General features: G+C 35.7%; 1 protein-coding gene across 2 annotated transcripts in view; it reads left to right on the forward strand.

Annotated features, from left to right (window-relative positions):
• The window catches only part of SMG1 (SMG1 nonsense mediated mRNA decay associated PI3K related kinase), a 69,895-nt gene that overhangs the window by 20,938 nt on the left and 26,715 nt on the right, over nt 1-22,242 (forward strand). For both annotated transcript variants that reach the window (XM_075058720.1, XM_075058721.1), the window contains exons 5-28: nt 1,637-1,695; nt 2,463-2,676; nt 4,597-4,722; nt 4,817-4,889; nt 5,577-5,674; nt 7,210-7,383; nt 8,446-8,670; nt 9,386-9,487; nt 9,942-10,211; nt 10,687-10,817; nt 11,566-11,727; nt 12,197-12,315; nt 13,040-13,127; nt 13,212-13,313; nt 13,783-13,923; nt 14,225-14,424; nt 14,704-14,900; nt 15,625-15,792; nt 16,631-16,785; nt 17,875-18,020; nt 18,703-18,904; nt 20,733-20,842; nt 21,245-21,392; nt 21,781-21,940. In XM_075058720.1, the coding sequence (XP_074914821.1) occupies nt 1,637-1,695; nt 2,463-2,676; nt 4,597-4,722; nt 4,817-4,889; nt 5,577-5,674; nt 7,210-7,383; nt 8,446-8,670; nt 9,386-9,487; nt 9,942-10,211; nt 10,687-10,817; nt 11,566-11,727; nt 12,197-12,315; nt 13,040-13,127; nt 13,212-13,313; nt 13,783-13,923; nt 14,225-14,424; nt 14,704-14,900; nt 15,625-15,792; nt 16,631-16,785; nt 17,875-18,020; nt 18,703-18,904; nt 20,733-20,842; nt 21,245-21,392; nt 21,781-21,940 (3,570 nt within the window). The remainder of the gene's footprint in view (nt 1-1,636; nt 1,696-2,462; nt 2,677-4,596; nt 4,723-4,816; nt 4,890-5,576; nt 5,675-7,209; nt 7,384-8,445; nt 8,671-9,385; nt 9,488-9,941; nt 10,212-10,686; nt 10,818-11,565; nt 11,728-12,196; nt 12,316-13,039; nt 13,128-13,211; nt 13,314-13,782; nt 13,924-14,224; nt 14,425-14,703; nt 14,901-15,624; nt 15,793-16,630; nt 16,786-17,874; nt 18,021-18,702; nt 18,905-20,732; nt 20,843-21,244; nt 21,393-21,780; nt 21,941-22,242) is intronic.

The following is a 22,242-nucleotide window of genomic DNA, read 5'->3' on the forward strand; positions in this document are numbered from 1 at the left end:
TTGTCTGACACATCTCTCCCACTGTTTTGGAGAGCTTAGGAGTTCTCCAAGTATTGAAAAAGCAGGAAGTGGTGGTTTAATACCCTGACACTCATTTACAGGCAGTGCTGTGATATTTCAGTTGTGGGTTATGTGTCTATCCATATTTATAAGAAGTTGGTTCATTCTCTCATTGTATATTAATTAACCAGTGGTAATTGTGCTCTTTTCCAAAAGGCATGACACTTAAACATTGAGACTTTTTTATTCTGTTCACCTAGGTATAAGCAGACCATGTGCAAGCCTAGCTACAACTTCAGCTTTCCTCAAACAAAACCCTTGTTAATAAAAGGGTTTGGGGAGTAAATGCCTTCCAGAATTATTCTGTAGGGTTTTTTATTACTTCCATTATTCTCAATGCGTTTTTTCCCCAGTTATTTTTGTAACTGCATTGTATTTAGGTTTGTTGGTATCTCAGAACATATTTGAATTGCCATTCTAATATCTAACTTGGTGGCAAACTTTATACTTGTTAGTGGTCAGAATGTTAAAAGTTTGTCACTGAGAAACTTTTCTTTAAACTTCTCCCAGCTCACTAATGAGAACAAGATCAGATGTCAAGTGGTATCCATGATGTCAAGCCTAAAACTTTTTAATGGACAGTGTTTAACCTAGCAGTAGCTCCTGCAGTTCTTGACACTATTAAGTGTAGTTTAACAGAGTTCTCTTCGTTCTTAGGGTTGAAATGTGTGTTCAACAAAGGTAAAGTAGTAAAAGTCACTAAGCAGTGGCATTGACATATAATGGCATCGTGCTGCAGCTTCTAAATTGTATAGATGCCTTCTCCTGTCTCTTTTGTAGCCTCTTTTGCAGATACCAGGACATTTTTAAAATGTCCTTGTGAGTTCTGAGGGGCCAAGCATGTGGTTCTCTTTCCCTTATCCCCACCCCCAAAAGAGTGATGTTGCTTAAAACTTAAAAACAAAAACTAGATAACATTCACTGTGTTAAAGATTAATAACTTTCTAAAGAAAAGAGGAAAAACCTTTTTATTAACTCATTGAGAAAACTTCTTGTAAATAGCTTATACAGTTGCAGCTAATGCATTATTTTGCAACTCAACTCACTAATTTTTTTAGTGCATATTAGGAAAACAAGTATTTCTGGTTCTGTTTACTGGGAAGCAGTGGTTCATCAATAATGTTTCATCCCCCCAAATAATAATCCATTTCTCTTCAAGTCAGTATTGCCTAAGAAGAAATTTTAATACTTCAGATTGTATTAAATATTCTGCTGATGCAATTCACTATTAGCATAGGCGACTAGGTCTTCGGTAGATGCTACTGATGAGCTGTATGGTGAGTCTTACATTTGTGATGTAATGTTATCAGCAGAAACTAAACTTAGAACAAACCTTGATAGCAGGCTGCCAGTGTATTTTTGTGGCTACTGTAAATAAATATAAAATATAACATGTAGGATAATATTGCAGTATTGCTTAATATAGTTCATCATAGTCTGCAGTGGCCATGGAAAGCATAATAGCATTCTATTAGCAAACAGAATTGGCAGTGGTGTTTTTAATGTGGTTGTAAACAGGATCTAGTTTGCAGAAGTTACTGTACCATTATGCTTGTGCCTTTTATGTATCTTACAGGTACTAGTTAAACAACTGGATAATATCCTGACTGCCATTCACGATGTACTCAATGAAAGGTAAGCTGGAAAACTAAGCAGTTTGAAGTCGTTAAAGAGGAAAAATAATGACAGTGTTAGGTTTGGATTTCAGTATAGAAATGGAATGGAGGGGGGAAAGGTTGAAAGAAATGCATTCACTAATTTTGCATGGGTGTGACACTGCAGTAACAGGATGGGACTAGAGGAGAGTGAAGACTCTCTTAGGCACATCAACAATACTGTTAAACTATCTAGAGTGAGTGCACTTGACAGAGAGAGAATTTGAATGCACAAGTGTGGCTTTTATGTTGTAGGTAATATGGAGTCTGTCTCAGCTATGTTTAAACACCTGGGTGTAGTCGTGTGCTGCTGTGGTTGTTTAGCTTGCAAATTGAACTTAAGTTTTTTACAACCTGATCTAATTCATTTACATCCAGCTAAGAGCATATGTAGAGAGAACTCGGGTGTGGGGGGGCTTTCTGGTGTTTAGTTTAGTCTTATTACCCAAAGTCAGCTGTATGTTAAGAATTTTCTTTCTTGGATAGTGTGTTGCAAGTAGAGTGGCCTGTTTATTGCATACTTTTATTCAAGTTTATTTATTCCATAGAAATAATATTTCATAGAATTTTTCAGATTATTAATTTTTATTTTAGCTTCCTTACTGCTGCCATTAAGTAGGAGAGAAGCAGCTTGATTCGTGCATATATTTTTCTGCTTTAGAAAATGTTTTAATTTGTTCATGGTTTCTTCTGTTCTGCTCTCATGTCTGGAGATTGCATGTTTCTTTTTTCTCCCCCAAAATACAGTAGCAAATTGCTTCAAGAACTGAGACAGGAAGGAGCTTGCTGTCTTGGCCTTCTTTGTGCTTCTCTGAGCTATGAGGCTGAGAAGATCTTTAAATGGATTTTTAGCAAATTCAGCTCATCCACAAAAGATGAAGTTAAACTTCTTTATTTGTGTGCAACCTACAAAGCACTAGAGACTGTAGGAGAAAAGAAAGCCTTTTCGTCTTTAATGCAGGTAAGACTACAAGTTAAAACAGGATTATTAACGATTTTTTTCAGTGCAGTGCTTGAATCAACTTTTTAAACTAAAATGAACCATTAAGTACTTCTATGTTGACTGAATAAGTAAATATAATGTAGAGGGTTGACCCTGGCTGGATGCCATGTGCCCACCAATGCCGCTCTATCACTTCCCCCCCCTCAGCTGGACAGGGGAGAGAAAATATAACAAACGGTTTGTGGGTTGAGATAAGGACAGGGAGAAATCACTCAACCAATTATCGTCACAGGCAAAACAGTCTCAACTTGGGGAAAATTAATTTAATTTATTACCAATCAAAGCAGAGTAGGATAATGAGAAATAAAACCAATTCTTAAAAACACCTTCCCCCCCACCCCTCCCTTCTTCCAGGGCTTAACTTTACTCCTGATTTTCTCTACCTCCCCCCTCCAGCGGTGCAGGGGGGTGGGGAATGGCGGTTACAGTCAGTTCGTCACCCATTGTCTCTGCTGCTCCTTCCTTCTCAGGGGCAGGACTCATCACACTCTTCCCCTGCTCCAGCATGGGGTCCCTCCCATGGGAGACAGTCCTCCATGAACTTCTCCAATGTGGGCACTTCTCACGGGCTGCAGTCCTTCAGGCACAGACTGCTCCAGCGTGGGTCCCCCACGAGCTCACAAGTCCTGCCAGCAAACCTGGCATGGGCTCCTCTCTCCAGGGGTCCACAGGTCCTGCCAGGAGCCTGCTCCAGCACAGGCTTCCCACAGGGTCACAGCCTCCTTCAGGCATCCCCCTGCTCCGGCGTGGGGTCCTCCCCGGGCTGCAGGTGGAGATCTGCTCCTCCATGGACCTCCATGGACTGCAGGGGGACAGCCTGCCTCACCAGGGTCTTCCCCACGGGCTGCAGGGGAATCTCTGCTCCGGTGCCTGGAGCATCTCCTCCCCTCCTTCTGCACTGACCTGGGGGTCTGCAGGGCTGGTTCTCTCACATGTTCTCACTCCTCTCTCCTGCTGCCATTTCTGTGTCTCCCACAACTTTTTTCCCTTCTTAAAAATGTTATCCTAGAGGCGCTACCACTATCGCTGATTGGCTCAGCCTTGGCTGGTGGCAGGTCTGTCTTGGAGCCGGCTGGTATAGGCTCTATCGGACACACGGGAAGCTTCCAGCAGCTTCTTACAGAAGCCACCTCTGTAACCCCCCAGCTACGAAAACCTTGCCACACAACCAAATACATATAATTACAACTGGGAGGGAACTTTCTGATTGAATGAGGTTCTTTGATTCTGATTACATTAGAAAGGAATATAAAGTCTTTGTAGGATGATACATATTTTGATGCAACTTTTTAGTATATATTGCAGATCTAAGAGGAAGAATCTTGTTGAGAGCTCAAGTGGAATGGTACACAAACCCCAACCTGATTGCTTTGTGCTACCTTCTATTTACAGTTTCTAGCTTGAATTGTAATTAGATCTGAGAGGGAGTAGGATGTATGCAGACAAATCTGATCCCCTGGTTAAAGTTTTAGGGACTGTTATTTTGGGTGTAGAACAACTATGGCAGGTCTGTGCTCCAATTTAATGTTAACTTTACAGAGCCAAAAAGCTTCAGCAGGAGAAACAGAAGCTTAGAACAACTAGTTGTTCCATGGCTAAATAATTCGAGAAAACAGTGTCCCCAAGCCTTGAGCCTGGGTCTGCTATATTTCAGGCAAATGCTCACTTGAAGTGATTATTTTCATGCGGTATACGTGATGCTTTTTACATTTTTCCTTCCTGCAGAAAGAGTATTGAGTTGGTTCTCTTGTTTGAATCAAAATAGTTTGCTAAAAAGTGTTCAACACTGAATAAATCTCAGTATGTCTTCATATAGTAACTTCTTCACATGTTGATTTAATGAAGTGAAATGTCTAGTGGCTTTGCTTTACTTTTTAGCTTGTAATGACCAGCCTGCAGTCCATTCTAGAAAATGTGGATACACCAGAGTTGCTGTGCAAATGTGTCAAGTGCATCCTTTTGGTGTCCCGATGCTACCCACACATTTTCAGCACAAATTTTAGGGTAAGCTTACTTTGTCCCCTATATTTTCTTTCTTGCATAGAAATGTTGGTGCAGCAAATTGGGTAATTCACCTTTTTTCAAAATGGCTTTCCAGGACACAGTGGACATACTGGTTGGGTGGCATATAGATCACACTCAGAAACCTTCATTGACGCAACAGGTGTCTGGTAAGTTTGGCCAAAGAGTCACTAATGTAGTCCACTCTGGCTTGCAGATGATGTGGGTTTACTTATACAACTCTGGTCCTACTGACATGGAAGTTGACTTAAAACCAAAATACGTTTCTGGCTACATAAAAAAGACTGTTCCTATTTTTTTTAGTAAATTCGCATTTGCCATTTTATGCTGTACCTGGAAAAATGGGATGCTTTATTCAGGCTACATTTAAACATCAGTTGTTTTGTGTAACTTTTTAAAAAAATGTTAATATGTTTATAGATCTTAATATATTCTATGTGAAAGAATATATTTTTTCCTATGTACTCCTAAAAAATCTTTGTGGTAAAGTTACTGTACTGGCATTCAAGAAATTGGGAAACTTCTTCCTTATAGCTATAGCAGTTGTCTTGGCGTTATTCACAGCAAGTCTGTTATGTTTCCTGTGTCATAGTCCTGGATTCTATCCTTAATGTTTAATGGCTGTGGGGCAGGACTGAACCTTAAAATGAATTTGTCAAAGGGACAAAAGAGGGAAATACAAATTATGTTTATTTTAAAAACAATTTATGTTAAAATTTTAATGCAGATGACCTTCTCTTACCTTACCAACTTTTACCTCAACAATATGCAAGTAAAATTTAATTTTCTATGTTACCTTGTTCCCCTGTTTTAATTGCCCTGGTATTTTTATACAGGATGGCTGCAGAGCTTGGAGCCCTTTTGGGTGGCTGATCTTACTTTTTCTACCACGCTCTTGGGTCAGTTTTTAGAAGATATGGAAGCTTATGCTGAGGTAAACAAGACTTCATGGTATATACTAGAGTTAACTGTTGCGTATTTCTTAATAAATCCACAGCTGTGATTCTTACGAATGTATTACATTTGTAGAAAATAAAATTATATGGTTTTTCTGGGGAAAAGAGGATCAAATTATGGAATATACTTAAGGCATGTACAATGACAATTCTACACAAATTCTCATGAACTACTTAAATGTATCGTAGCCAGGCTTTCAGCCATTGTTGATTGAGAATATTGTGGTGTTATAAAAATAAAACCAACTAACCAAACAGGAATGCCTTCATTTTTAAAAAGCTGCAGTGAAGGCATTTCATGGTCTTTCCTTGGTATTTTCTCTAATTGTCCAACTTCAGAGTTTCTCAGAAGTAGTGACTACTGGGGGGAGAGGGATTCTTAATGCTTCCGTAGACTAATGGTAAATCTGTCTTTTTAAAAAATAAAATAATGCATTATATAGTGCAGGAAATAATGCAGAAGGAACCAATAGAAAATGTAAGTATATTAATTTAACATACTTTGTTTTGACTTTGTAACCTTTGCTTAGTTAACAGGGCTTAGAGTTTATTTGATGCTGTCATTAAAGGAAGAGTTTTGGTTTTGGGAAGGGGAGTGTTGTCTTTTTCTTAAGGTATATGTGCTCATAGGTATATATTCTTGTAACTAGATTATGTATGGAGATCCAGGTGAAATTGTACTTCCAGCATAATCTGTTTCACTCAGAGCAGAATAATTAATTTGATTTTATTAGTGTACTTATATGTACACCAAGGTTGCTGATGGTACAGCTTTGAGTTAGGTTTCACAGACTTCTTTGACAGTATGAAGCCCACAGAAACCTGTGCTGTGTAGGTACACAGTTAAAAGTGATTAGTCAGTGCAGTAAGTCGCTGCTTATCAGCTTGTCTGCTGAACTGGACAACATGCGTATTCTTAGTCACGGAAAAGTTTTAAATGGGGGTAGACCAAGGCTATATCTATACTAATGAGATCAGTGCTTCTGGGAATGTTCCCAGGCACTGATGCCAGCTGGCATGAAGTAGCCTGCTAGTAAACTCATGGTCTCCAGATCAAGATACTTGCACGTAAACAGCGTGATGGGAATGGCCACTCGAACATCCTGACTCCAATTAGTGGACAGGAGTTGTTTGGGAGAGTGGTAAAAGTGTGCAGACAAGTGTTGTAACAGTGCAGCAATATGGATGATCATGTTCCACGGGCCAGGAACATCATAAGCCTCTGTTTTAATTCACAAGATACAGTCTGAGTACTCTGCTTCAGTGGCTAACTTAATGAGCAGCATCTTATTACTGCTCTGTGACTTGCTCATTGTCATTGTGTGCCTATAACCCATCTTGGTATGTATGTGAAGTTGGAGATACTGGATAAATATATCTGCAATTGGATAGTATCTATAATATGTCTGGAAAATAGATAGATGAAGTATTTTCAATCTCATATTTTGATCTTTTATGCATGTATTATAACTGTTAATGGTGTGTACTGATATCTAAAACTTCTGTGCTGTAGGACCTCAGCCATGTGGCTTCTGGGGAATCAGTAGATGAAGATATTCCTCCTCCTTCAGTATCACTTCCTAAACTGGCTGCACTTCTTCGGGTTTTCAGTACTGTGGTGAGGAGTATTGGGGAGCGCTTCAGCCCAATTAGAGGACCACCAATTACAGAAGCCTATGTAACTGATGTAAGAATTCTGTTTTTTCTTTTTGTTTTTCTTTGTTGCTGACATGTTTTATCACCATATAATGATGCTATTGACTGACTTTTAGTTTTTGTGGATTTTACATGAATATGTATATGCTCAGCTTTGAGCAAATGTAGCATATTTTTTCAAGAAAATACAAGAATTTAATAAAATATTAAGGTATAGATTGTGGTAGTGGCACATAGGAATCTTACATAGCAGAAACTAGGGGTTTTTTAGGCATTTTAGCTTCATGCAGGTGGGTTCATGCTTGTGTTATCTGTCTTTGTAGCCATAATGTTACCATTTATTCAGATTGCTATGATGTTATAAAACCAATTCAAATTATGTATTATGTATTAGATTTTATAAAATGTAGGGGGTTTTATCCATGCTGAAATTGTATCTATCAAATTTGATAGCAAAGTCCTCTTATTCTATAGTATAGAATGATGTAAACTCAGAATAAATATTGTATAATATACTAAGTAGCTGCTATACTTCTTTAACAGCAACTGTAGAGGGTGTGAGTGATTAAAAAAAACCAAAACATAAAAATACCTGCAGTCAAAATCTTGTTGCTGTGTGAGCTGCACAACTGGAATTTTTGCCCTTGCATAGTTCTGTGAGGGACAAAACTTCTCGGATAAATAAGTGTATGTATTTCCCAATTAAAGCCAAGACAGTTATGTAATTTGTGTCTTAATCTGCAGGGGATTCTTATGACAAAAGCTCAAGAAAACTAGTCTGTCTTACAAGAGTAGCTCTGTTGACATCAGTTGGAACTGAACAGAATTCTGAATAATGAATTTAGCTTTTCTAGGTCTTTGCAGGCCTTTAACTGAGTAGGAAACCAGGCAATTGAAGGTTTGTGTTTTCTTATACTTCTGAAGTGTAATGCCATGATGTGCATTATTCAGAATATGCTATTGACAGAATTTACTAAGCTGCAGAGTAGGTGATGGGACAGGATATGAAGTGGATATGAATACAATTAAATAGTATGCAGTCCTTGTCTCTTTTTAATGAAGTTTAATTTAGGTGTGTTTTCTATTTTTCCAGGTTCTGTACAGAGTAATGAGATGTGTGACTGCAGCAAACCAAGTATTCTTTTCTGAAGCCGTACTTACAGCTGCCAATGAGTGTGTTGGTGTTTTACTTGGCAGCCTAGATCCAAGTATGACCATACACTGCGACATGGTCATCACATATGGATTAGATCAAATGGAAGGTTGTCAGACTTGTGGCACTGATTATATCATTTCAGTCCTGAATCTGTTGACACTGGTTTGTACATATTTTTATTATTGCAGTTTTTGCACTGGAAAAATACTATTTTCTAAGCAACCTTGCTTTTTTTGTGTGTGTGTTGTATGTTGGATAAATATTTAAAACTTTTCCTGATCACGAGCAAGAAATTCCTCTTCCAAATGCTTGTATTCTTTTCTGTAAAGCTTATGCTGCTAACTTGTTTATGTGTTTGGCTTGTTGATAAAGTGGCATTTAATTTTAGCCAGAATGTTCATGTTTGTGTGTTGGTTTTTTTGCTTTTGTTTTTTTTCTACTTTCTCTCTGTCTGGCTTGACTGTTGGACACATGCCATTCTCTGGCCTCTGCAGTCGATAACACCACCTGATGAATTTCAGAGTCTTAGTGCTTAATAAGTTTTATTTATCTACTTATGCCATAACCTGGGAAATCAGGCTTCTTCAAAACATAGCTCTTAATGTGTAGGCCACAAACTTGTAAACCCACATTGATCTAAATTAATCATGCAACTTTCTCTCTCAGCTGTGCTGCTAAAGCCTGAAAATAACTAATTCTCTGAATGTGAATTTGGGAAAGCAAATACAAAATATTTGCATTGCTGGGAAGCTTTTTTTCCTAGATATAGTGTATGAAAGCTAGACAACCAGCATTTTACTTAATCTTTAATAATCTATTCTAATAAAAATTAATTCAGGTAGTTAAAGATATCTATCACTTTGCTTTTTATCCCCAGATTGTTGAACAAATAAATACAAAATTACCATCGTCATTTGTAGAGAAATTATTTATACCAGAGTCTAAGCTACTTGTTCTTCGTTATCATAAGGAGAAAGAGGTAAGAGTAAGTGACTTTTACAGGTGTATCACAACAGCCTTCATGCATCTCCTAGAATGTATTTATCAAGCTATAAAACTTTGTTAATCTGATAGGTTGTTTTTTTTTTTCTAACTATGTATCTATGAAACTTCTGAAAAGGCAGATGTACCCAGTTCTTGGTTTTGGCTTTTAGATTTGATAAGGAATTGGTAAGTTGGTCGTCATACCAGATAGAGAAGTCCTTAGTTGATGTGGCTTTCATACTCAGCGTGTTATGTGGATGATCCAGAAAGTAATCAATAGATTCTGTAAGTAAGTAGTACTTAATTACAGAAAACTGAAGATAGGTGTGTGTATCAGATTAGGCTATTTGTAGATAAAGAAGCATAATGTTAAATTCTACATTGGTGACTAATATATTTTATGATTTCATGCTAATCAATTATTACTGTAATTATTTTATATTCTCAAGGTTGTTGCAGCAGCCCATGCTGTATACCAAGCCGTATTGAGCCTGAAGAACATTCCTGTTTTGGAGACTGCTTACAGGTTGATTCTAGGAGAAATGACCTGTGCTCTAAATAGTCTTCTCTATAGCTTACATCTTCCTGAGGCCTGTTCTGAAATCCAGCATGACTCTTTCAAGAAGCGTATATTCAATGTGGATAATGCAAAGTTTGTTGTTATATTTGACCTCAGTGCTCTAAGTACTATTGGAAATGCTAAGAACTCACTAATTGGGGTGAGTAAAAATTCTGCAGATAAAATTTGTGCAATAAATGTAAAAACATATAATATTTGTTTCCTAACTTACGTTATAGAAAAACTGGGTGGATTATATCTCTAGTTGGTGCATAATGAAAAGCAGTTTCTAGGAAAGAGCATCTTATCAGGGTTATTCATGGGTTGATTCTAAGATCTTCATAGTAATTCTTTCTGAAAATCAAGACAAATAAAAGCAGTTTTAGTGGGTCCTCTGGTAGTATATCAGTCATGTGAAAACACTTGCTCTAGATCTTTCCAAATAAAAACATAAGCCGCTTTTAACAGGTGGTTTAAAAAGGGGAAAGAAAATAGCTGTAATTAAGGTCAGAAAATTAATAGAGTTAAATTATTTCCCTTGGGAAGAAGCAAAACAATAATTAATGGTATGGAATCTACACTTAAATAGATCCTATTTATTATGTTTCTTTGGTTGTGTTGCAATTGTTTTATAGATGTGGGCCCTTTCGCCGACTGTGTTTGCACTACTGAGTAAAAATCTGATGATTGTTCATGGTGACATAGCAGTTCATTTTCCTGCTGTCCAGTATGCAGTACTCTATACATTATATTCACACTGTTCCAGGTATGAAGATTAATAATTAATCAGTATTTTAAGAAGACTAGGATGGACTGATCTGAATAGAATATATTGTTGGAGGGATGAATTTAAATAGGCTATTACAATTAAACTTTTGCCTAAACTTCCCTAATCAGTTTTTACTTTCATTAATTGCAGGGAGTCTGTATGTCTGCCAAGAAAGCATATCCTGTCTTAAAATTTGGCATTTTATTCAAAGGCAGATTAGAAGTCTTGTGTTTGAATAGAAATAACTGAGGGAGAACTCTACTGAAAGTAAATAAGGAAAGGTTATTTACTATTTTGCTTACTGTGATATCTAGGTGAGGTAATGAAATGTAAAGAACAGATTTAAATGCATTTTGGACCTTGTTACTACAAAATGTTGTCAAAGTAAGGGAATATACTAGTTTAACTGTTACTCTGTACATTTCTTTGTTTTGATGATTTTTCACTAAGCATTTGATACCAGCCACAGTTGAAACCAGGTTACTGGGCTGCATGGACTGATGTAAAATTGTAGCTTTGTTCTTTTAGGCCAGGGATCAAAATACTTCAGTTTTAACATAATGTGGTTACTCTGTGGGTGTACATTAACTTTTGCTGCTGGGTTTTTTGGTTTTGGTTGGGTTTTTTGTTTGTTTATTTTGGGGTGGGTGGGTGGTGTTGTTTTTCCCCCCATCCTGCATACTTCAAGGAAGTATCCCTAATCTTGGGTTGGTTTTATATTTTATGTTTTTCCTTGCCTTTTCAGGCATGACCATTTCATATCCAGTAGCCTCAGTTCTTCCTCTCCTTCTCTGTTTGATGGAGCAGTTATAAGTACTGTAACCACAGCAACAAAAAAACATTTCTCAATCATACTAAACCTTTTGGGGCTACTGCTTAAGAAGGATAACCTTACTCAAGATACTAGGTAACTAGTGTTTTCTTATTAATTGGGAGACTTTTTTTGTTTCCAGTAGAATGCCTTAATTCAGAATCCAGGATAATTTTAATCTGTAAAACTTGGGGTAAATTTAACCAGTCAAGTATTTGTTTTTTTTGAAACATTAATAATGAAATACCTGTAGAAAAAGTAGCTGCTTATTTTTATGCATGAAAACTAGAAAAATTGAAACCATTGTAAGATCTATACAGTAAAAGCAGAGCTATCAAACTTTACTGAGTTTTTACTCATGGAAAGTACCCTTTTACAATAGTTACAATCCTGTATTTCCAAAATGCTGTGAAAGCTAGGGATGTTTTTAATGTGACAAACCCTTTTGTTTAAAAAATATGAATTATGGTATAATCCTCATCTGTAACATGAAATGGTTAAAGTTAAATTGAAAGATATCTTTCTGTAACTGTATAGATTGACTAATACTTTTGTTTTTTTGAAGGAAACTACTTATGACATGGGCTTTGGAAGTGGCTGTTCTAATGAAAAAATCAGAAACATATGCACCGTTATTTTCTCTCCCGTCTTTTCATAAGTTTTGTAAAGGACTTTTAGCAAACAGTAAGATATCATGTATTTTTTCTTAACTGTCTTTTACATGGCATAATTAAGTATGTAAGTGACCATGTCATATACCACTGATAGATGTAGTTGTACTTGTTTCATTTACTTAAAAGGATGCTTCTGTTTTGTGTTGTGCAAAAACTTACACTTGCCTTCTATGATTTTTCTCAAATGGATCCCTACCTATTACTTATGCAAACAATTAATCTTCTTAAAATAATAATTTGTGATTGTGAAATTGAGCTACCAAAAATCTTATAAGATTGCATTTTATTTTATCAAAAGCAGTGAAACCACTCCATAATGGGATGTATTGTTTTGGATTTCAAAACCTGGAAATATAAATATGGGAACAAATGCTTTTACTAGCATAATACTAGCAAGAGCAGTAACTTCCCAGGGCCAGGTACCTTAGTTTTTTTCTTGTTGAAATACGTTGTGCATAATGCTAATGTATGGAGACCATAGAAGGATTAATCTCAGCCATCAGAAAAGGCCCATAAGTAACATATAGCACAAGTGACTTTTTGTTACTAAGCATTTACTTGTTATAGTAAAACTAGTCAATGAAATCAAAAGAAAAGTATTGCTTAAAGCCATTGTCTCCTTCTACAAGCTATGCTGTGAAAATGTCTTTAGATGTTCTACCACAACCAGAGTAATGCATAAGTTATCTAATTCTAGCAAGAATAACTTTTTTTCTTTCAACTCCTTAATTCAGCCCTTCTCGAAGATGTGAACATTTGTCTTCAAGCATGTAGTAGCCTACATGCCCTGTCTTCCTCCCTCCCAGATGATCTTTTACAAAGGTACTTGCACAGAATTCTGTATATTATTTGAATTATGCTGTTAATGGAAATGTTACCACTCTTTTTTCCTTTTTGGTGATGCAGGTGTGTTGATGTGTGTCGTGTTCAACTAGTACATAGTGGTGCTCGTGTAAGACAAACTTTTGGAAAACTTCTGAAGTCAATTCCTTTAGATGTTGTGTTGAGGTAAGTTGTTCAGATTAACTTCAATATAGACAATGGTTTAATTTCTTTCTTCAGTGACACTTATCTGAAAAATAATGCCAGTTGAATGTCATCATAGTGTCTTAATTTAAGATCAAGAAGGATGAAGTGTCTTGCTATCTCTTCTACTTTGTTACAGGTTTAAGAACAGTAGGTAGTACACAGAGTAATTAACAAGTTTGATAAACTATGCAGCACTTCTTGCAGCAAATATGCATACTGGTAAGGTCCATGTTATCCAGAGCTTCAGCAGTATTATGTCTTGCAATTTGTCTCAGACCTGAACTTTTAAAGCACTTTGTCTTAATATCAAAGAGTATACTTATTTCCAGTCATTGCACGCACATATATATATATGTGTGTGTGTGTATGTAACTCTTTTGCACAACTTTTTTTCATTTATTCAAGTACATTGTAGCATGGGTTGTTTTTTCACCTCCTCTTCCTGCAGTAACCGTACCCACACAGAAATACAAGAAATTTCTTTGGCCATAAGAAGTCATATGAGCAAAGCTCCAAGTAATACATTCCACCCGCAGGATTTCTCTGATGTCATTAGTTTTATTTTGTATGGAAACTCTCACCGAACTGGGTAAGAACTTATTTTTAAAACTGAATCCATGGATGTTGAACTTATAGTAAAAAAATTCCAAGCTGTATTTAGTTTAAAATTTGTAATTATCTTTAGAAACTACATTGCTTTACCTTCAATCACTTCTCTAAGTATTTATAAAAGTCTTCAAATACACACCTTTTTGCATATTTGCCTATGTACATTGCTGCTTGGAAATAATCATGAGAGATTAGTTTGAGAGCAATAGGGAGCTGAAGTGTGTGCAGTATAAACTTGTTACCACATGAACTTGTGTTAACATACTGATATTTTCTTTCAGGAAGGATAATTGGTTAGAAAGATTATTCTATAGCTGTCAAAGACTAGATAAGAGAGATCAACCAACCATCCCTCGTAATCTGTTGAAGACTGATGCTGTTCTTTGGCAATGGGCTGTTTGGGAAGCAGCTCAGTTTACTGTTCTTTCGAAGTTACGAACTCCTCTGGGTAGAGCCCAAGATACATTTCAAACAATTGAAGGTAATGCAAAAAATATAGTTTATTTTCATGGGATTTTTTTGGTAAGATTGTGCAGCTAAGAACTTCATGTCCAAGGCAAGAAGCACAATGGCTTTATTTTTCAGTGATGATGGATTTTTAGCATGTTTTTGACACATCAAGAAATGCAATGGCAGAAGAGTGGTTGCATAATTGCTATTAACTTTTGAAAGATTTGACTTTAGCATTGCTATACCTTGACATGTTTAAATAAAATACTGTCTGGTAACTTTTTTTTCCATGTTTTGGTAAAATGTGTAGGTATTATTAGGAGTCTTGCAGCCCATACATTAAACCCTGACCAAGATGTTAGCCAGTGGACTACTGCAGACAATGATGAAGGACACAGTAGCAACCAGCTTAGGCTTGTTCTCCTTCTACAGTATCTGGAGAACTTGGAAAAATTGATGTACAATGCTTACGAAGGATGTGCCAATGCCCTTACCTCTCCACCCAAGGTTTGTCTGTCTTAGAGTGCTGATGTTACTTGAAACAGTCTATTGAATGAACAGTGTTTTCGGGGTTGTTCAGATCTTAACCACGGAACTTCAGAAGAACTTCTCAAACAAAGTTTGAGACTCTTAATTCATCTGGCTTTGACTTTGGCTTGTTCCTAGAGAAAGTGTGAAAACAGGATTTATTTCTGGACTACCAATGCATATAGTGGTACAAATCAAGCAAGTCTGTAGTACCTCTAATTTGTAGCAGTCACTTATTTGTAGACTGTCAGCAGTCCTGTTGTAAAGTAACACAATTATTTGAGGCTTTAAATTGCTTTTTGAGGAGTGCAATAATTATTTATAAACATATATATATATAAAAATTATTTATAAACTTTTGTGTAGTTCTAACTGTGAAACATTCTTCACTGTTGAAATAAGCTGTTTAATTACCAGACTTCGAAATGACAGTAATATATAATTTATAGTCAGTTCATTTCAAGATTTTTAGCTTGCCAGTATGCCTGGCCAGTTGTGTTCTATGCATGATTTCAGACCATCTGCATTAATAAAATTAAAGATGCAAAATTTTACCTGTTTCTTCATCTCTTGATTGAAAACTCAACTGGAGAAAAGAAACCTGTCCTGACTTTGATTGTTATAAAGGTTAAGTACTTAATGTAACTGTTATGATTCATACAGAAGAACGGTATTGTAAAACTTACCCTTTCTGTCTTTAAAGGTTATCAGGACATTCTTTTATACTAATCGTCAGACATGCCAAGATTGGCTAACGCGGATTAGACTTTCCATCATGAGAGTTGGACTGCTGGCTGGGCAGCCTGCTGTGACAGTCAGGCATGGTTTTGATTTACTCACAGAAATGAAAACTAATAATAGTATCTCTCAGGTACTCTCTTTTCAAACTCTGTGGACTATTGCAAAAATATTCCCACAATATTCTAAAAAGAACTAAGCTAAGGCAATCAGTAGTTACTAAACCAACTGGTCTGTAAAAGTTTGTGTTATGTAAAGCCACATTTTAAACTCGTACTTCTGTAATGACAGACTTTTGTGGTTAAGTGATACTGTACGTTGGAGGTTAGGATGTGCTGTATACATGTGGTCAAATACTATACACAGATGAATGCTACTGTTTTTTCACGGTTTGAATTGAGCAATTTCTTTTTAAGCAGAAGGTACTGCTTAAATCTTATGAAACTTCTGTTGTATTAGCATGAGGCCTTCCGGGGCTTGTGGTAGTGTAGGGTCTTTGCTTGCCTGTGGGTATGAGCAGGAGAGGGATGAATCGTGAGAGTATCCTTCCTCTCTAAGTAACTAGCAGATGAGTGCAGGGGTGGGATGAGTGGATAAAGTGGTTAAGCCATCTCAAAAAGGTTGAATAGTTTCTTCAGTACATGGCTTGATTTGCTTAAATATTTTAACAAAGGAGGTTTGATAGATATTTATTACTTCGTGCTTCTTTATGAATTCTCATACTTGCATAGGTATAGACCACCACATAGTGATTGCTAACTATTGACATTCAGGTTGTGGATTGACAGCATATACTCTTCCCTTAGCTCCCCTGCTTTTCCAAAAGCAGTGTAATGGATGGATATGCATAGCACTTCATTTGTAGATGCATATAATGAAATAACTACTTTACCATTTCCAAGTATTTAAACATGTATATAGCTCTTATTTTATAAGAGATTTGTTAAATAAAGCATCTGGTTTGGTTTTAGGGAAATGAATTGGAAGTGACAATTATGATGCTGGTAGAAGCATTATGTGAGCTTCACTGTCCTGAAGCTATTCAGGGTATCGCTGTCTGGTCTTCTGCTGTAGTTGGGAAGAGTCTTGCCTGGATCAATTCTGTAGCTCAACAAGCAGAAGGGCGGTAAGTTTTCTCAGATAACTGGATGTTACAAACTTGGACAATTTTTCCTTCTTATGTATAGTTCTATTTCTGATCTTTTAAACTGTGGTGTGAATCAAGGCTACTGATCTAATTTCCATGTCAATTAAAGTAATTTTGTCTTTCGGAGATACCTAATGCATCCAGCTGTTCTAGATATTTTAACTTTTAGCTTTAACTAAATTACTAGGATTTGAATATAAATGGTGTTCCTAAGCTTTTTTAATTTATTTTTTTTGTACACAGCAATACTATTTTCATATTGTATTTGATTTTCCATTGCAAAATATTATTAATTTAAATATTTTCTAATGAAGTTTCTGACCAATGGCGTGATCTGATTACCTGCCACGGTTTGCCAAGAGAGGGACTGCGAGGGAGATGCTTTGCAGTTTTAGTCCAGCTTTGAAAAAGTGGCTTCTATGTCTATTGAAGTAGAATCTTTGGCTGCAGATGCAAATAAGGGGATCAATGTTCCACTAGGGTATGCCTTCATTTTGGTGTTTTCATCTCCTTAAAGGAATGCATCCTTTCTTCTGTATGAAATGAAAAGGGACACCTTTCATTATTTACCTGCCATGTAAAAATCCCCAAACAAAACAAAAAAATGAGGTTTTATATTTATAACTCTTTTTCTCATTTTTGTAAAATTCCTTAAAATAATGTGCAGCTTTGTAATACGTGAAAAATTTCTCAGAAACGTCAAGTTCAAGGTGTGAATTGTTGCCTTAGACCCAGTTTTACAAGCCTCTATTAAATGATATGTAGTTAATCAGTATTCAGCTTTACTCATTCAGGAAAAAGTGTGACTTTCAAATATAAGACTCATTTATCTCCTTCAATGTACTTGGCTTGAAGTTGGCATTAAAACCTGAATGGAAAAGCTTTTATACTGTGCTATAACCTGGAAATTCAGCCATAAACTTGTATTCTGTGTTAATCCCTTTCTTTTGCTGAAGGTGACGTGAACTTTTTGAGTACTGTGGTAAAGAAATGTTTAAAATACAGTCTATTTACCAAAAAAGAAAACTGGTTCTCTAAAATGCTGACTAAAATATTAAACCATTTAAGGTTTGAAAAAGCAACTGCAGAATACCAGGAGCACCTGTGCTCCATGACAGGAGTGGATTGCTGCATAACAGGCTTTGACAAAACTGTTCTGAAGTTGGCCAATTCAAACAGTGTGAATAATGCCAGCCCAAAGCATTCCTTGAATGGTCAGTATTTGTTGTTTTCTTTTTAAGAGAAATACAATTTTGTAACTGTGTGTACATAAAATTAGAACATTCAATGATATAGCCATGGTAATGATAGTGTCTAATTCTTAAATCTGAAAACCTGTTTCTGTCTGCAGTTAAACTGGACAGCTTAATGCCATTGAAACCAGTATTGTGTAGATAGGAGGGTTTGCAGTACTGAGGTCTAGCTGAATGAAACTAATAGCTAAAATATTTTGTAACTTTCTAATTTAATTCTAAATTATTTTAGATCATCATAACGTAAGGCCTAGTATTTATGACAATGGTATCATAAATGTACTAGTTATTCAGCTTTTTTCACTGCAACAAAGTCTCAGTAGTTTTCTGTTTCATCTTTGAGAAGGGACCTTCTTTGTTCCTAATTTAGTTCTGTTTTCCTGTTTTGGTGCTTCTTTACAGATATGGACTAAATTTTTCCAAAACCTCCTTTGAAAAGGTGGTTGTTTTTGTTTTTGTTTTTTTTGAGTGCAAGTGGAAGAAGAATACTGTAAATGTTGTGTAACTGTGTTGTTTTTTTTTAAATTAAGTGTTTTTCTTGACAAAAGATGTAGGAATTACATTTGAGTAACAGAATTGCTATTTGAAAGTATATAAGCATAAATATATATTTAAGTATATACGCTATTTTTTTGTTTCACAGGAGAAACTAGAAAAACTGTTCTGACTAAGCCAAGTGACTCTTCACCTGAAGTTATAAACTACTTGGGTAACAAAGCATGTGAATGTTACATTTCCATTGCTGACTGGTCTGCTGTTCAGGAGTGGCAAAATATGGTCCATGACTTGAAGAAAAGCAATAGTAATACCTCAATCAATCTGAAAGCAGATTTTAACTACATAAAGTAAGGTTATAATTGATTTATTCAACAGTACCTTAGATTTCAGTATCTTAGAACTGAAATATTAAGGTTTTTATGGATTTCAGAAACTGGATGTCATTGAAATAGAGGTGTGATAAGGAGGGATTTGTGTTCTTGGGAGAGGGAAAACTTGGCCATGGTATTTATTAACCGCACACATAAGTAAAGAGGTAACATCATTCTAAATAGTTACTGTGGCTTTCTGACTGCTGAGGTTTCTTAGTATTCAGAAAGACATCTTTTCATTGCATGTAAAAGATACCAAATTTGTTTTACTTATATTGGTGAAAGATGCATCCTTTTGCACAACTGAATAGTGAAAAATAACATGCTTGTCAGTGGTACAGTTCTTAAAAAATACTTTAATTCATTAATCTAATGTAAAAAGTATATTAAGGAGGTGGTCATGGCTGCTTAAATTTGTTTTGTTTTGTTTTTTTTAAATGGAATTTAGAATTGTAGTTTGTGCATTTGTTTCCTAACCCTTGATATTTGTCTGATTCATGAAAAAATATTTGTGATACTGAAATAGTCCTTCAAGGTTTAAGGGTCCTTTCTGTTTCATTTGACAACTTGATTACTTTCCATTCCTGTACTATTGTGGTAAACATCATAAAATCGTTTTGGCTGAAATTTCTTGACTTGAAAATAAAAGCATAGAAGGAAACTTTGAAATAAAATCTTGCAGGTCTGAAAAGGTGACTACTTCTGTCAGAAAGGGGCGATCCTTTTTCTGGCTGCAGTAAGTCAGAGTGCTGTGCAGTCAATACATTAGGAGAGTGAGTGCTTGTCATGTATGTGAAAGTGTGTCATTACTGAATGTTCATGGTTTTGTAAACTAAACCCACCATACTTCTGATAAACTTCATAAGTGCTTGCTGTACTATTGCAGAGGTCTGGTCGTTTTGGCTGGTTTGAGTTGGTTTTCATCCAGATAATGACTGGAAGTAAGATACTATACAATCAGAAAAACCCTGAGGTTGCACAGCACTTTGACTCTGCTGCTCCTGAGCAGGCTGAGAAGAGACTCTCTGTAGTAATGAGGATCAAAATAATTCAGCAGAAAGGGGAGTTTTCACATGCTGAATTTTTTTTTTTTTTCTAATGCATAGACTTAGGTAATTCCCTCTTCAGTGGATAGTAACAAGAATATTGAACCTTTAAGTCTTCAGTATTCTGAGCCACCAAGCCTCTTAACCTTTCAGTGCCTTTTTTTGTGTAGTTCTGTAAAAGTATATAATGCCCAAATTATTTCCTAATGTAGAGCAATGAAAAAAAAAAAAGTTAAATTTGCTGCTTCAGGCTGTTAAGCAATATAAATTTGTATTATCTATGACCTGCACAACATTCCAGTGTATCTGGAATTTTGGTGTCATGTAAGCTGAAGAGTTGAAACCATGGCCTCATGAAATTCTGCTCCAAAACTTACTTTTTTGTGCATAGAGGTGGGAAGAAAGTTTTGGGGTGTTCTTTGTTAGTTTTTAAACTCTTCCAAAGTCAACCTTTTTCTTCCTGACTATGGTAGAAGAGTATTACATGTAGTGTGATAATAATATGAAAAGCTTCATAGCTGGAGAGATGTTTTTTCGTTTCAGTTCAGTATTGAATTTATCCATTTGGTGCAGTACTATTGCCTTTTACTGATCTATGTGAAAATTGGAATTTTTGCTTAGAATTAATCTTAAGTGCTCTGTAGGATTTTGAGTTAGGCTTGAGTCTTTCTTTTATTTTTTTTTTTTCTGTATAAGATATTTAGCAACCAAAATGAAGTAAGAAATGTAAAAATAAAACTATAAACATTGAATTGCAGATCTTTGAGCAGCTTTGAGTCTGGACAACTTACTGAATGCACTGAACAACTAGAATTATTACCAGGAGAAAATATCAACCTACTTGCAGGGGGATCCAAAGAAAAAATAGGTATAAATGCATAAGTTAACATTACTTCCAATACAAAAGAAAATATTTTTTCATATATCAGTCTCTATAAATGACAGACTGAAACTTCTGAATGCAGTAACTTCTGAATGGAGTTTGCTGTGTTCAGTGGACTGACCATAACCTTTATGAAACAAGCTTCAAAATGATTTGCAGTGGTCATTCTAAATGTTGATAGAAGTGTGTTTTCTGGAGTTAATGTGTTTGTTTATAGTAATCTATCATAAATTTCTAATATGAATACATACATACATATATATAATATATATATTTGTAAAGGTGTTTTTTCCAAATTTCCTTGCTCTCAAAAATGGATTCTCAGATGGTGACAGTTGTTAAAATTTGGCAGTTCTAGTTGGTTTCAATTGTTTGATCTCCATGTAGACATGAAGAAGCTCCTTCCTAATATGCTAAGTCCTGATCCAAGAGAACTTCAAAAAGCAGTTGAAGTGCAGCTTTTGAGAAGTTCAGTATGTCTGGCAACAGCTGTAAACCACATAGAACAGGAGCAAAAGTGGCAGTCAATATCTGAGTAAGTTGAAATGTGCAATGAACGAATGAATGTAATATACTGTGAAAAGCTGTTCTAGTTTGTTAAACATAACTTTGTGAAAAGCATAGTCTGCTTTGTACTTCTTCATCTATGGTAGTTTGCTACCAGTTTTAGCTGTTGTGAGTTATAAGCTTACTGAGGAAAAATAAGATGATGTTTAACTTGGAGATTTTGTAGTCCTTTGATAAAGTACTGCTTGTCAGGTTAATAATAAAGTATCATACTATAACTTGTGTGCGATACTGGAAGATTTTCTCATCATCTCTTTGAAGATGTTGAATTTGCCTTTTCTTCAGTAATTTTGATACCACTGTTTACTCTTAAAGTCTAGCTAATAAAAATGACTATTCTGATTATTTTATTTCAGAAATGTTATTAAGTACTTAAAGCAAACATCACGAATCGCTATTGGACCTTTAAGACTTTCCACACTCACTGTGTCTCAGTCTTTACCAGTGTTGAGCACTCTTCAGTTGTATTGTTCTTCTGCTTTGGAAAACACTGTATCCAACAGGCTGACATCAGAGGTGTGTCTGGGTGTTTAAAGCCTAAATTGGAGTAATGTCTTTCTCCATGTCATGTCATGAAGTACTGAATATAGAACTTACGTTAATTGTTTTGACCATTGTTAATCATACTGTAAAAAGACCTCATTTAATTTTCTAACGTGCCTTGACCCAAGTTTTTTTAAGGTTACATCTCAGTTGGACTTCTTTCTGTAGTTATAAATATACCATCTCTTTCAATTACACTTATTTTTAAAGTTTTATTGGTAGTTGCTTTTTAGAGAAGTGTTGATAGCTCTTCCCTAAATACATTGTAACACTTG

This window comes from Buteo buteo, chromosome 27 (genome assembly GCF_964188355.1).
Source record: "Buteo buteo chromosome 27, bButBut1.hap1.1, whole genome shotgun sequence".
Taxonomy (NCBI): Eukaryota; Metazoa; Chordata; class Aves; order Accipitriformes; family Accipitridae; genus Buteo; species Buteo buteo.